Raw genomic sequence first — 14,191 nt, forward strand, 5'->3', positions numbered from 1 at the left:
GCAGCCAGTCTGGGACCAAGAGCTAAGACAGGGAGAAGTTGCTTTTAAATAGCAAATTGTTGTGCCAAAAGGGAGAAAAACTTTCTGTGTGTGTGCTTAACTTTAAAGAAAGTTCATATGTCATCATTTTTGACTCCCTGGACCAAAGATGTCAAAAATGCCTTAACAAGGAAACTGAGATTGAGGAGTGTGAAGGATCTAGTGCAATGTGCTGACCGCTGCGGAGGAGGCATATGGCTTGTCTCTCTGGGATGGCCCCGCTGACAACAAGGTCAAACCAAGCTCTTGGTGAACACTTCTCATTCATTATTCAGCAAGCTCTTTCTGCATAGCCCTTCCAGAAACCACATTTTTAGAAAATAAGTACCATAAAAATAAGTAGTTGGCTCAGGCAAAGCCCGTATTTGCTATGAACTACAGCAAACTTTTTTCCTTACCCCACATTTTAGAGAAGACAAATGCTATGCTGTTTTGTTTTAATTTGTATATTTATTCAGTCTATAAGGTGCCATTAATAAAGATGACTTTTAGTGTCCTTGGCATGGATCCATAAAGCATAAATATGCAGTGTTGGGCACGAGAGAGAAACGTGTTGCTGAAACCATTCTTTTCACTGAAACAGCTTTTATGTTGCAAACTACAGTTCTCCTAATGACACTCATTTCCAAGCAGCTTTGTGTGATATTGTCCAAGATTTATGGCTGCTGGTTTCCTGAAGAGCTGTTTGGGTAGTCTGTGCTTCAGTGAAACAGCTTTCATATGTTCTGTAACAAATCCAAAAGTGTAATGGAATAGGTCATTTGTCTTGAGCTCTAACATGAAGCAAAATGATGTAGCAAGCTTTTTCCCCTTGTAGAGGGGGAAAAATTGGCTCACTTTCAACCCCAGTTCCAGTATTTCACAGCTTGCCCCTCCAGAGGTGATCCCAGGGCTGTGATGGCAGGCAGAGCTGCTCTGCCTTAATGACACCAAAGCAAGTGAACATCTTCAGCTTTTGTTCTTGTTCCGTTGTAATGATATTAATAGCCTTTTAACAACAGAAATTGCCTAAGTGCAAAAGAGTATTTGGAAGGCACTAAATAGATTTATAGCCCTTGTGTGAACGTTATCACAGGGCTTTTTTTTAAAGCCCACCAACGTCTGTTGTGAGGATGCTGATCTTTCAGGACTCTTTTAGTAGCAGTTTCTTTTGGCTGCTCAGTATTAATGTCCTTTCTGGATAGTACAAAACAATGTTTTCTTACTTTATTCTTGTAATTATATATTAGTGCTTTCTAATACCTTAAATATCACTGAATTGCAAAAGGCAAACAAAACCTCAAATGGAGCTAGCTCATCACCTTCCTGAAGGATTTAGCTTCTTGTCAAACAGTGATGGTTACCACCACTGCCAGGCAAAGGGAATATGCTTTGACCAAGTCACTATTAGATACATTATGCATTTCAGGGCTATGTTGGATGGCTTAGACAGGACAGGCTTTGCTTCTCCCTCAGGAATGCCATTGCACTGCTGCGTGCAGTGGGGGTATGCTGAGAGCTGCTGCATTCGTGCTGTGGATTGCAAATCTCACTGTGACCGTGACTTCTGGCCACTGTGTGCACTGGTGCTCTGGGGTTTAGGCCTGATAATTTTGTTTGCATTCTAGATATCTGTAATGGTTCTCCATGTTCTTTCTCATTTCAGCTTAAATTACTGTCTCTTTACAAAGTCTAATACCGCTCAAAGCAACTGAGACTTTTCCAGCAACAATTGTGAAGGTTCCTCCCAAAGTGTCTAACTTATTTCACGTATACATCAAAGAGCTTCATGTGTGTGTTATCAGTCACTAACATCAAGTACATACGTGATTCTTCAATTATTTTGGCCTGCCATGCTATTAAGAGACTTTTTTCTTAACTTGTACCCTTTTGTTACTAATTGTGATTATTTTTGTGGCAACTCTTTTAAAATGTATGATGAGTGTGGGGAAGGATGCTGGTTCTAACATGGTTAGAATTCTAAATAACAGTGTTTGTCAAACAATGTATTTGTAGATGGATGGAGGTCTGCTTGGATGAAGAACTGCCCCCTACTACCGAGCTGGAAGAAGGGTTAAGAAATGGTGTCTACCTTGCCAAGCTAGCAAAATTCTTTGCCCCTAATGTGGTGTCAGACAAAAAGATCTACGATGTGGAGCAGACACGTTATAAGGTAATAATAAACCTATTCAGTTTTCTCACCAGCTAGGCAAAATGTTTTAATGTTTCTGTCTTACCTCTTAAAGATACACATGCGTTTTTGCTTAACCTTTTTCTGTATGCCTGTCATAATGAGAGGGAAGGTGTGTAGCACTATGGAGCCAGTATGATAAGCTAGAAATACTTCGTACTTAGAAAAACCATTAATTCCAGTTAATGTTTTGAAAGCTGAACAAACTGTACTTCTGGCTCCAGGGAGAATATTTACAATTATTCCTAGGAGTTGAACGCTAGGAGTTGAAGCCAGAGGCACTTCAGTAATTAAATTTGGTAACTGTTCTTAACTTCCCTCATCTTGTACTGGAGGACATCTACTTCATTAGAACAACATGTTTATTTCTGCTGTCCAATTTATCACTGTAGAAAAAAAATGCTGATTGCATTTAGCTTGCTCCAAGTTGAACAAGTTTTTCATTAACTTCATGTTCCTTGATTAGTATATGCATACATATGTACGTATGGTGCATGATTTCAACCTTTAAAGAAAGGAAATTTGAGAAATAAGCGTTTACATTTTTAGCTGTTAGATAGTAATTAGTGGTTGTTATTTGAGAGATTAGAAACAAAGCTTGTCTAGTATTCATATGGTTAATGGGGCCTTCCTGTAAGGTAAGAATTGTGCTTATGTTTAAATATTTCCTTCGAAAATCTCCAAACCTGGTGTTGAGACTTTTTTCCCCTCCCTTCTGGCTCTTAAAACAAAAGCACTTTTCTGCTTTGCTCTGACTTATGCCTTTATAGGCTGTTGGGGAGAATAGGTACTGACTCCTGTATTGAGCATCTGGTAAGTAAGTGGGGGAGGGATGCTCTGTTCTCTTGTTTGGACTAGAGGTATGTGTAGCTAGAGCTTCTCATCTCTTAGCTCTGCTTAGTGCAATTTGTTTATGGCTTCTTGTGAAACTTCCATAGATTTGCATGGTTGTTGCCTGTTTGTTACTCTTAGAACATTAAATCAATGCCTAAACAAAGACTGGGACTGGCAGCTTTGGACTGTAAAAGGTAGAGAAGAGCAAGTTTTTCTGCACCATGAGTACAGCAAATTAAAATTCTCTCCAGAAGTTCAGTCTTGTCTTGTGGCTAAGAGCTTGTTATCTGTGCACTTTAATGGTGGCACTGATGGATATTACCACTTCCCTATTTTGGTCCCTGGTGTTTGACAGACAACCTTTACTCTTAAAGACTGATGAAGGGAGAAAGTTATCCCTTAAGTCACAGGGAATCTACAAGTATATAAATCTGCCTTAAATGATTTAGGAAAATGTGACAACATGGGGCTGTTACGCCTTTTCATAGCAGGATTATAGTGGTGAGGTTGGGTCTCCAGTTTAAGTGATGGAAAATTCCCTGAACTCGTCTTTTGAGTATGAGTGGGATGCAGCTTGGGGGGTCAGTAAGTGAATTTACTTTGCATTATTATGTTCCTTCTGTGCTTTCAACAGAGATCAGGCCTTCATTTTCGACACACTGATAATACTGTGCAATGGTTAAGAGCAATGGAGTCCATTGGTCTACCTAAGGTAAGCATCTAAATTGTAGAAAACAGAATGACTCAAGGCATAGGCTCAGATTTCCTTTTTTTTGCTCAAATATAAGTAGTTACTTAGAGCAATTCTACTGGGAAGGCTTGTGCAGGAAACGAAGGTAATGCTGACAGTGGGAATGATGTCAGCTATGTGGTACAGCGCTCTGTGCCGGAGTGGAGGATGCTGCAGAAGATGCTGCTGTGGAAGGAGGTGCTCAGGCTACTTCTGTCTTGGGAAATCAAATGGGAAAACTGGCAAAGTTTTAACTAAATCTTACAGCCTCTCAGCAGGGGCCCAAGTGGAGCACAGTTTAAAATGGAAAACTCGATTGTACTTGTTTACGTTGTTACTACCTCTTGTCATGTTCTTGCTGCCTTTTCCTCTTCATGTGTGTCCTATTTTTGTCTGCCTCTGCCCTGTTTCTAGACTGTCCTTGTACCCTCCCGTGTGCCTGCATGGCTGTGCTGGTCCTGTTCCTGCTGCTTTCCAGGGTCACTTTTCATGTTTATCTTCCTTCTTGCTCGTCTCCACTTATGTTTCCCTTCTGCTGCTGTTTCTGGGCACCAGTGAGTTTGTTTTTTGGGGGGGAAGGAGTGGGAGGGGGAATGAAAATCATTTTCAGAAGGGCTGTGTAGAAGCATCCACTTTGTTGTTCTGAGCCTTTGTCACCCTTGTGTAGCCTGGGGGAAGCGCTTGTCTCCCTGTGGGCCACCTGACCACAGGGCTGCCCCATGGCCAGGAAGAGGAACCTGCAGCTACCACCAGAAGTGCTGTAGAGAGGGAAGTGCAGGGGGCGCTGCCTCTGCTAGATGTGGTGATGTTGGCCTTACTGTCTAGCTGCTTTAGTTTGCTGCCCATTGGCCCCCTGCCATTCCTTCTCTGAAAAGTTTTGCCCCTGTTGCTGAGGAGGGTCATGGCCGAAGGTCTCAGTCTGCCGAAGCAGATGTGACCAAGTAGTGAAGAGGCCACTGTGCTGCCAACTTGCTCTCTTGCCTTTTCTGCTCCATGTGGGACTGGGCGGCTCCGAGCATCAGGCCTGTGCGATGGGAGCATGGCGTCGCCAGATCCCACGGCCCACGAAGCCATCTGCTCTGTTTGTGTAGAGGAAGTGCTTAGTGACCGGAACCTCCAGCTGGGACCAAGGCCAGGAACAAATTAGTGGCAGAACTGGAACTTACGATGTGACTTTTTCGCTGAATTATTTTGCATTTCTCTGTCTGAATATCTTTCTCTGTAAATCATAGAAGTGTTTAGAGTTGAGGGTGCTAATCAGAATTTAACATTTTTAAGCTATACTTTATGATGAGGGTTCACAATGAAGCTTCTCAAATTGTTACCATATCTGAGATTTGAGGTGTCTAGAGGACAAATTCTACTTGCTGAGATCTTGCAGCAAGGTTTAAAAAAAAGCTGAAATATCTGCCCATATTTCATATCTTCATTCCATTAAGCAACTTTTGCACTTCATTGAAATGTTCTTTATGAAAGTGAAGTAACTTATAAGTAGGGCCTCAGAAGAGACTTGATTTGTAGCTGTATAGAAATAAGTTAAGCTTTTATAATTCAAAGATACCATTCTAAAGAGCCCATTTTAGGTACTTTTCTGTTCAGTAATTTCTGTTCTCCTTTAAGTGTCTGTTCTTTGTTTTTCAGATTTTTTATCCAGAGACAACGGATGTCTACGATAGGAAAAACATACCTAGAATGATATATTGCATTCATGCTCTAAGGTAACTGGCAATGAGAAAGATTATTAAAGTAACCAGGAAATCTAGGATTGTAAGTCTAGAATATCTTTAGGGCAACCACTATGTCAGAATATGTCACAATTTATAAGCTTCTTAATTTAAACTTGGAGGTGTAAGCTGAACTTAGTCAGCACTATTGGGCAAATTATTTCTGAAATAGAAATGATTTAATGCAGATTTTTTTCTCAGTATGTATATATACGAAGTTCCTTTCTCAGCAAACATGCATGCATCTCTTTGAAGTACATAGTAAAACAAAATAAACAAGTTGAGGAAAACCTTTGCAAAACACTAGTATGATCATGGTGCAGAAGTGCCCATCAGGGACTGAAAGTGATGCTGAAGTCCTGTCCCAGAAGAGGTGCAAATAATTAATACGTTCTGAGGTCATTGATCTGAAATATAACATTTTCCAAGGTTTAAGTTCTCAGCAACTTTCTCTTTGATGTAATGCAGAGTCAGGAAGGTGTTGGTTACATCAGTGGAGTACAGCTAAAGACTTTTCATCTTGCCTTAAGCCTTTCCCTGTGATGTTTAACTCTCAAAGTCCAGAACATCTGCCTCATCATGTCCCTAGTGTGAGGTGGTGGTGTTGGCAGACAGCTCCTCCCTTCTGTGGCTCTCCTAGCTCATTTCCTGCCCAAGGAGATCTTTCTTTCATAACTTGCTTACATATTGGGCTTGCAGAGATAGAGCTAACTTATGCCACAAGCTCTTCTGTGTTCCTAATGTCATTTAAAGGCATGTCAACTACCCCAGAGCTATAGGTCAGAAACTACTCAATATCTGCTGTAACAAATGTTTTTATGGTCTGATCTTTGAGATGATCCACATACAGACCTGCATACAACCACCTGTGAAGTGCAGTATGTGTGCCAATAAACAAGGCATAATACCAAAGTTCAGCATATTTCTTTAAAATGCTGAGCATTCGGAGCTGCCAGTTCTTGTGTTTCAGCTGTGACAAGTGTTATCTCTGGAAATTGTTACACCTGGTGATATTGACTGTACAGTATCACCAGGATCGTCTGAAGGTGGCTATTGCCTAAAACTGTAGTGCAGTCGCTTCTGTCAGCAGTGTGTTGTGTAAGCGTGGAGTGATTTCCTGGAGTGGACACATGGGGCTCCTAATGCTAAACAGCTCGGCTGGAGCGGGGAGCTGCGTTCCCCTGCGCTGAGGTCACCGGCTCCGCTCAGATGTTTTGCAGGGCAGGAACACAATGGGATTTTCAAATGTTTGCTTCCTCCTGTGTGGAAGACTTGGCCTGTTGTGGGATTGAATGTTATGTGAAATACAAGTAAGCCATCTGCCAGGTACCTCATACAGAACTCTCTGATGATTGTAATGCCAATACAACTTTTTATGCTTCAACTAGATTTTGCAATGGATTGGCTGTTAGGTAGGAGTTCTTGTGGCTTGATCTGTTTTAGGATTTGATACTCAGAGCTGGCTAGTGTGTCATCTTGGCTTTCACTTTATCTTGTTTACATTTTTTCCTCGACGTATACCAGCACAGAGCTGTAACTGACTGTACTTCTGAATTACAATTTTAGAAATAGTCTTTATATAGAAGACATCAAATACTTCAAGTCCCAGGAAGGGGGAACCACTGGTGATATTGCTTATGAGACTTTTCCATGACAGCATAGGATGCATCACGTGTAGCATATGTGGCAGTTGTCAAACTTCTTTTATCTTCATGCCTTTTCCTAAAATACATGTTGCAATTGGTTTTCAATTCAGACTCTGGTATCTGCGCTGAATTGCAAACAAACTGCATAAAAAGCAGGTCGGGTGCAGTCAGGTTCTCAGCCTTGGAAACAGCAGTTAGGGGCATGGGACGCTGTCATGTCCAGCAATGCTTGCCATTGTGCAGCACTGGAGGAACATGGCTCTGCAGGACCTCAGCCCTGTTCCCATTACTGCCACTGCTGGAACCACTGAGCTGTTGGCCGGTGTTTCCCTGGTCCTGTGCTGCACATCACTCTTTTTGCCCTCTTTTGTCCTCAGTGTTTGTCAGGGCATCCTCTCCTGGCTCCCTGGGAATTAGCACAGTAACCACTGGTTTTAGAAAAGCCTATGTCCCTGCTGTTCCCAGTGTCTGGCACCAGAGCATCCAGAAAGAGCAAGTGCAAGCCAACTTTTCCCCATTGCATCTGTAGCATGTGAACATGATCGCTATATGAAGAATCACTGCAGGGTTTAAATACAAATTTTTGATGCATCTTGGGAGTGCATGCTCAAATTTCAAAGGCTTATAGCTTGGGACTTCTGAGAGGTGAAAGGTTGACCTACTTCCCATTCTTTCTTAGCTGTTACCAAGTTGTTGTTCAAACATCAGGATCCTTAGGCTTTCCAACAAAACTACAGGAATCTTTTCAAGCACAGGATATATTATCTTCTTGTTCTTAGAAATCACAAAGCCATTTTTAGTTGAGCCTTTTCAAAATCAATTCAAATGGAAGCACGGATAGCCTGCATAATTAACTTAAACACTTAAAGTTACTAAAATAATGTAATTGACCCTCTAAGTGTAAAATGCCCTTAATGCTAGATAATAGGAGGAAAAGGTCCCACCTATGCACCATCTCTGACATCTGCAATGTTAACATGTCATAGGGAATGCCTTGCATCTCTGAGGCTCTGCTGATCTTAGAGCAGATTGAAGGCCTGAGACAGAGAGACTTTAAGCAAAATGGTTTACATGTGTTTTTAATCGGAATGCTCTGAATGTGAGAGCACTTGTTGCACACAAGATGTGAAACGACTTGCACTGTCAGACAGCTCTGTGCAGAAAGGAGTGTCTTAATTCTAGATTCCTGTTAAATAATTACGCCTATGCTTTTCCTTGTTGAAACATCAATAGTTAAGACAAGACTGAAAAGACAGGTCTAGTTCTCACTGCTTGCACCATTTTCCTTGTTAAAGATGATTTGGATTAGGACTTGGGCAAATAAAGTAGTTCTTAGCTTTATTTGATGAAAAAGCTAACAGTGATTGCTTTTACTAAATAGCAGTACTTAGAATTTTTCTTTAAATACTTAGCTTGCAAATCTCCATAATTGGAGCACTACGCTCTTGACAAACCATCTCTCTGAAACTGGATAGTGTCAGAACATAGTTTTCCTCAGGAAGGATGCAATAATAAGCATATGTGCTGTTAATAACAATATAACAGAAGTAGATATTGACATTAGTGGTGAGCTATGCATGAGCAAAGCCGAACAACAGGACCCAGGTACTTTTGACTGGTCAACAGTGAAGTGTGTTTATGTGGGCAGCATGAAGGGAGTTGTACCCAGGAAGTGCTGCTTTCCCTTTCTGTTTCTCCTCTACTCCTGGTGCCTCATAGCCTGCTTTCTCTGTTCCAGTCCCTCTGCTGGTGAGGCTAATGCAGGCTCTGAGGCCCCGCTTACATCTGTGAAAGCGTTACGCCTGCTGTTCTTCACGTGAAATTATACCTTAGGGTGGACTACAAGTGTCCGTGCGCTCTGTGCGAGACACGCAGCAAATTTTCAGCACCACCTTGTGGCTCGCGAGCTTATGCGAGCAAAGGCGCACAGGGTGTAAAACCCTCTGCATCCCCGTGCAATGCTCAGTGGCAAAATCAGGGCTCCCTTGTGGTATCTGTGTTTCAGATACCACTACAGAGCTTCAGGAATAATTAGTATAGGCTTTCATGCTATGCTGAAACAAAAATATTAGTAATATATAGTTCCTGGAAAGCACTTTTACATTAAGATTGCTTTATTTTCAGAAAGTAGAATAAGTAGTGGTTTAAGTGTATGAGGGGAGCTTGCATGGACATACAGGTCCTTGCCATCTACGCTTAGTAGCACGGATGTCAATGATTTGTGTGCATCTTTCCTCAGATATTAATTTCAAGGTCTAACTTAAGTCAAAACTGTACATGAGTCCAAAACTTTAAGCTGTACTGAAGTTATTTCGTGTCTTACTACTGTTTTCTTTTGTTTAGTTGTCTTCCATTAAGGTTTTGTACTTGTCTACATGTCACCTGTGATCTGAGATACTTTAGTAGTCTCTCTTAAAGATGTTGTTTGAAACATTTTCAGGTAGGGGAAAAAAGCTACTTCCTGTAAGATCTACAATTTTATTTATACTGTATTTTATTCCATATCTGAAAAATCAAGAATTAAAGAATGAATTTGTGGCAGTAACACTAATACAAATACTTGTTTCACTGCTGCAGAAAGCAAACACCTTGGCAAACATGCAGATTTTCTTATTCCATCTTTTTTATTTTGCAGTTTGTATTTATTCAAATTAGGATTAGCACCACAGATTCAGGACCTACTGGGAAAAGTGGACTTCACAGGTAATAAACTGCTTATCTAATAATGCATCAGGTAATTTTCTTCACCCAGTAAATTTGCCAACACTGTACATATTTTCCATTATGTTTTCTCATCCTCCAAGGTTGTCCTGAACATATCCTAATTAAGTAAGTGGGAGGCTGCTGTTTTTAATGAATGTCAGTCTTTGAAGAATGAAAGGGAGTGAATTCGTGAAATATTTGTCATATCTTAGATTCCTTCAAAATGGAAAGGAGAAACTGCTCATCCATTAGCCACAGATTCTTATAAGAAATTGCGTGTCTTTTTGTAGATATGGTGATTCATAGAGAAATTTGAGATTTGATTCTGTTAATTCTTTTTTAACATATGTAAACAGAAGAAGAAATCAGCAACATGCGCAAGGAGCTAGAGAAGTATGGTATACAGATGCCATCTTTTAGCAAAATCGGCGGGATTCTGGCCAGTGAATTATCGGTGGATGAAGCTGCATGTAAGTGGGTTCTGCTGTTTTCTACCGAATACACTGGCAAAACTCTAAATTACGTTCTATGTATTCTAATTCACTTTCTTGTATTTCTTAGTATTAAATGTTTATTGACTGCCACATCATCATTATCAGACCTTCTGCAATTTGTCAGTCTGCATTTATGAGTGAAAAGCATATTTTCTCTTATGTCTCTGCATTGACACATAGTAGGTGCTACCAGCAACTAAGACTTTTCTTACAGCTTTTTGCCTGTGCTTTATGTCCTGGTAGCTGGTGTGCCTTTGGCATGACAAACTGAGCTTTTGCTGTGCTTTCATAGTCCAGGATACGATGGACTAATGAAGACAGCATCATGAATATAACTGAAAATTTTCAAGTTACAAATGAAATGTCGAAAGTGCTTCACAGGGTGTAGCTAGGCCCTGAGCCCTATGGGAACAGCATAGATACTGTATGTAATGTGTGCTAGTGCACGAGGACACAGGGGCAATAGCTTCTTAACCAATTGAAGTTGCTGCTGTTCTTAATTGAATTAAAAGAAACAATTTTAGAACAACTTCCAGTCATGAGTTTAATGCCAAGGAATGGAAAACACTGATAACTAGGCAGACTGTTCCAGTAATTGCCCTCTGAGAACACACAGCTTGATTTTATGCTTAATTTGCCTATGTTCAACTTCCAAAGGTCTGCTCATGTGTTCTGCTTCACCAAACTTGTGTGTTCCTGGACCTCGTTAAGCTCAAGTTTCCTAATCATTGATGAGAATTTTTAAATTTTTTTACATGCTGAAAGGAACTGAAAGCTCTAATGTATATACCCTCAATTAAATTAAGTCAAAAGAAAAGAAAATTACTGACTATTCTGGTTTAGCAAAATCATGCTAGGTGATGCACCTAGAAGGCAAATTGCAAAATAATATTGATAGGAAAGCTAGCGTTCACATAGTGAGTGAGTGACATCTCAGTTTTTTTTGGTCAGCAGCTGCTTGTTAAACTCAGCCAAGCTGTAGTTCTGGAGTTCCTTTCCTCAAGACTCATCTTGGGCTTCTCCTTAGGGCCCAAGGGTGTTCTAGATGGGAGAAGTGGGGGAAAATGGAACACAGTGACACACTGACCAAACATTGAATGTTTTTGTTGTCCTCTAAATGGGACACATGGAGGGGAGCTATATAAATTGCTACATGCATGTTTAACATTCACCTCAAACTTGAGGAACAGTGATAGAAATAAAGGGATATGAAGGGTAGGTTTTGGAAGGTTTCCAAGTTGGTTTTCAACTTGATTCTTTGAAGGTGCCTTGAGTGAGGTGGATTGCAGTCCCGGAGGTTTAAATTAAAGGAACAGAGAATGTGCATGGGACAGCTGTACAAAGGAGCATGAATTTGACAAGTTGCTCCTAAGTTGCTCACATGATCATATATGCATAGACACTGTAGTTTGGGGTCTTTTTCTTCCTTTTATACTTAATAGGATTATTCTGTTGTCTTGCAATAGCAGCTAAATGATTTCTAGTTGCTTGACAATTTCCTCAGATCTAATTAAGGAACATGTGTATCTGATCTCAATAGTATGTTACTCTCTTAGGAGAGGAATTGAAAGGACTTGAATTAAGTGTTTTTATTACTTCCCGAAATATTGGATTCTGCTTTTAATTTTAGTGCACGCTGCTGTAATAGCAATTAATGAAGCTATCGAGAAGGGAATAGCAGAACAAACCATTGTAACTCTGAGGAACCCAAATGCAATGTTGCTAAATGTGGATGAGGAACTTGCACAGGAATATCAGAATGAACTCTTCGATGCTAAAAGGAGGAAAGAGTCAAATGCAAGGCTCAAGGTAGTGGTATTTTATTAGTACTCACAGTATATGTGCTCATTCATGTTTTTCATACTGTTTTTATGTAGATGTTTGCAGGAAGCAGGAATGCTTTAAATATTGCTCAGCCAACTATAACAAAATTTTGGTTCATATCAGCAAATACTAATTTACAAGTAAATGGATAAATATTCCAGTTTTGGTTTTAATGGCTATACTAATCACTGCTACAGCTGCAAGCTTTTTATTTACTAGAAAGGATTTTTTTTTTTTTTTTTTTTTAGAATGGCACAATCTCAGAAGAGGAGAGAGATGTCTATGAAGAACTTCTGACACAAGCAGAGATTCAAGGCAATATCAATAAGATAAACAGTAAGCCATTCTGGGCCATTCTGGATCCTTATGAAGTGTGGATGTACAACATACCAAACATTTTCCAAATTTTCCAAGCTTAGGCTGACTTGAATTTCACAGGAATAAGTAAAATTTCTGTGGAAAACTGTAACACATACCTAAGCAGTTAATGTCTGTCGACAAGAGTGTTTTTTTCTTGCTGCTCCTTCTTTGCTAATCTTTGGGGGACTACTGTCTGTGTTTTTTGCTGAAAGGACTCCTCAGTTCAGGATCAAATCTTCTTTGCCTGCTTTGTTTCCTTATGTTCATGTTGTGTGCAGAAGTCTGTAAATTTTGACCCCCTCTTCTATTTAGAACCAAAAATAATTCATAAGCTTACATTCATTAACACTATCTGTGGGTGAACTGCTCCCACGTGAGCTCATACTGAGCTAGAAACTCCCTTTAGTAGAATTAGTCTTGAAATGCAATCCTCTGCTGGATAAAACCCTCTAGTTAGCCTTTACAAGAAGTGAGATGCTGACAGCGGTGGATTATTTTTCACAAAGCCTACTTGCCGTTTGTAAGCATTGTTTTCATTTCAGTTCACATAGCTTTAGTCCAAGTGAATGAGGCTATTGACCGGCAAGATGAGGTGGCGCTGATGGCAGGTTTGAACCGTCCTGCTCTGAGCCTACTTGAAGTTCTGCCGCAAAATTCCTCATGGTACCTAATGCAATTGTGTGATTCTAAAGAACAGAAAATGCAGGTAATTGAATGGTACTGCCCTAGCATGTCAGTCTGATTTTTTTTCCATTGATTTAATCAAGATACTCTGTATTCAGCATCACTTATGGAACAATTTTCTAACAAATTAAAAATGACCAATTTACTAATCAACGCCAAGCTAATTGCATTTGCAGTAAAAAGCATGATGCACTCATTAAAGTTATTAATTAAGATTTTTTAAAAACTTGTTTTTTAAACTTGAGTACAACAAAAAGATGTTATTGAAGCAGTAACACTGGAGGAAGAGTATTGGAACAATTGAATTTTTAGTAGAAAATTCATCATTTCTAGTAAGACAAAAATAAAAATTTTGTGGGGGAAAAATAATGCTGTGTTTAAATGTGCCTTTGCTTTTGACATTTGGCCAATGCTGTGCCCAAATTTTAGCATTCCACCAGAGCATTTTACCCCTCTTCCTCCAATATACTTAAAAGTATAATTGAATCTTTTTTCTGATCTGTTAGATAGCAGGGCTTCCAAACATGCTCGACAAAAGTGAAATACAGAAAGAAGTTAGTGTTGCCAATGCGGAAGCTGAGGCTCACAAGCTTAGTGAGTAACTGTCTTAATATTCATTTTTACCATCCCAGTTTAATTTGTTAATTAAGATGATTAATTGAACCTGCAATTCCTTGCATGTAAACAGAGTTTCTGAAACTGTATGAATTGCATTTGATTTTTGTTACTGTTCTCAGTGTCACAATTGCCAAGTCACCAATCTGTGCTGCGTTGGATATATTCTTTTATCTGAGGTAGCTAACACTTTTTTATTTGAATAATTTCGGCTACTGATAAACACATTGGCTAATACTGAGCACAATGCATGGCTTGATGGCTTGAACAAATACTTATCTGTGCAGTGCTAAGTCCCACTTGGGAGCAACCACAAAAATATTTTGCATTCACATAGCAGAGGAAAATTCTCACTTCTAGATACACAT

At 39.9% G+C, this 14,191-nt stretch overlaps 1 protein-coding gene across 2 annotated transcripts in view; it reads left to right on the plus strand.

The window, feature by feature from the left end:
- IQGAP2 (IQ motif containing GTPase activating protein 2) overlaps positions 1 to 14,191 on the plus strand; it is a 110,544-nt gene that overhangs the window by 53,696 nt on the left and 42,657 nt on the right. Inside the window, exons 3-11 of one of the 2 annotated variants that reach the window (XM_088534421.1) lie at positions 2,035 to 2,191; positions 3,678 to 3,755; positions 5,415 to 5,491; positions 9,779 to 9,846; positions 10,203 to 10,316; positions 11,971 to 12,149; positions 12,413 to 12,500; positions 13,067 to 13,230; positions 13,715 to 13,802. In XM_088534421.1, coding sequence (XP_088390547.1) covers positions 2,035 to 2,191; positions 3,678 to 3,755; positions 5,415 to 5,491; positions 9,779 to 9,846; positions 10,203 to 10,316; positions 11,971 to 12,149; positions 12,413 to 12,500; positions 13,067 to 13,230; positions 13,715 to 13,802 — 1,013 coding nt within the window. The remainder of the gene's footprint in view (positions 1 to 2,034; positions 2,192 to 3,677; positions 3,756 to 5,414; positions 5,492 to 9,778; positions 9,847 to 10,202; positions 10,317 to 11,970; positions 12,150 to 12,412; positions 12,501 to 13,066; positions 13,231 to 13,714; positions 13,803 to 14,191) is intronic. The other variant, XM_088534422.1, reaches the window with a different exon arrangement.

This window comes from Tinamus guttatus, unplaced genomic scaffold (genome assembly GCF_059628265.1).
Source record: "Tinamus guttatus ecotype Peru unplaced genomic scaffold, ASM5962826v1 Tinamus_guttatus_pri_ptg000561l, whole genome shotgun sequence".
NCBI lineage: Eukaryota > Metazoa > Chordata > Aves > Tinamiformes > Tinamidae > Tinamus > Tinamus guttatus.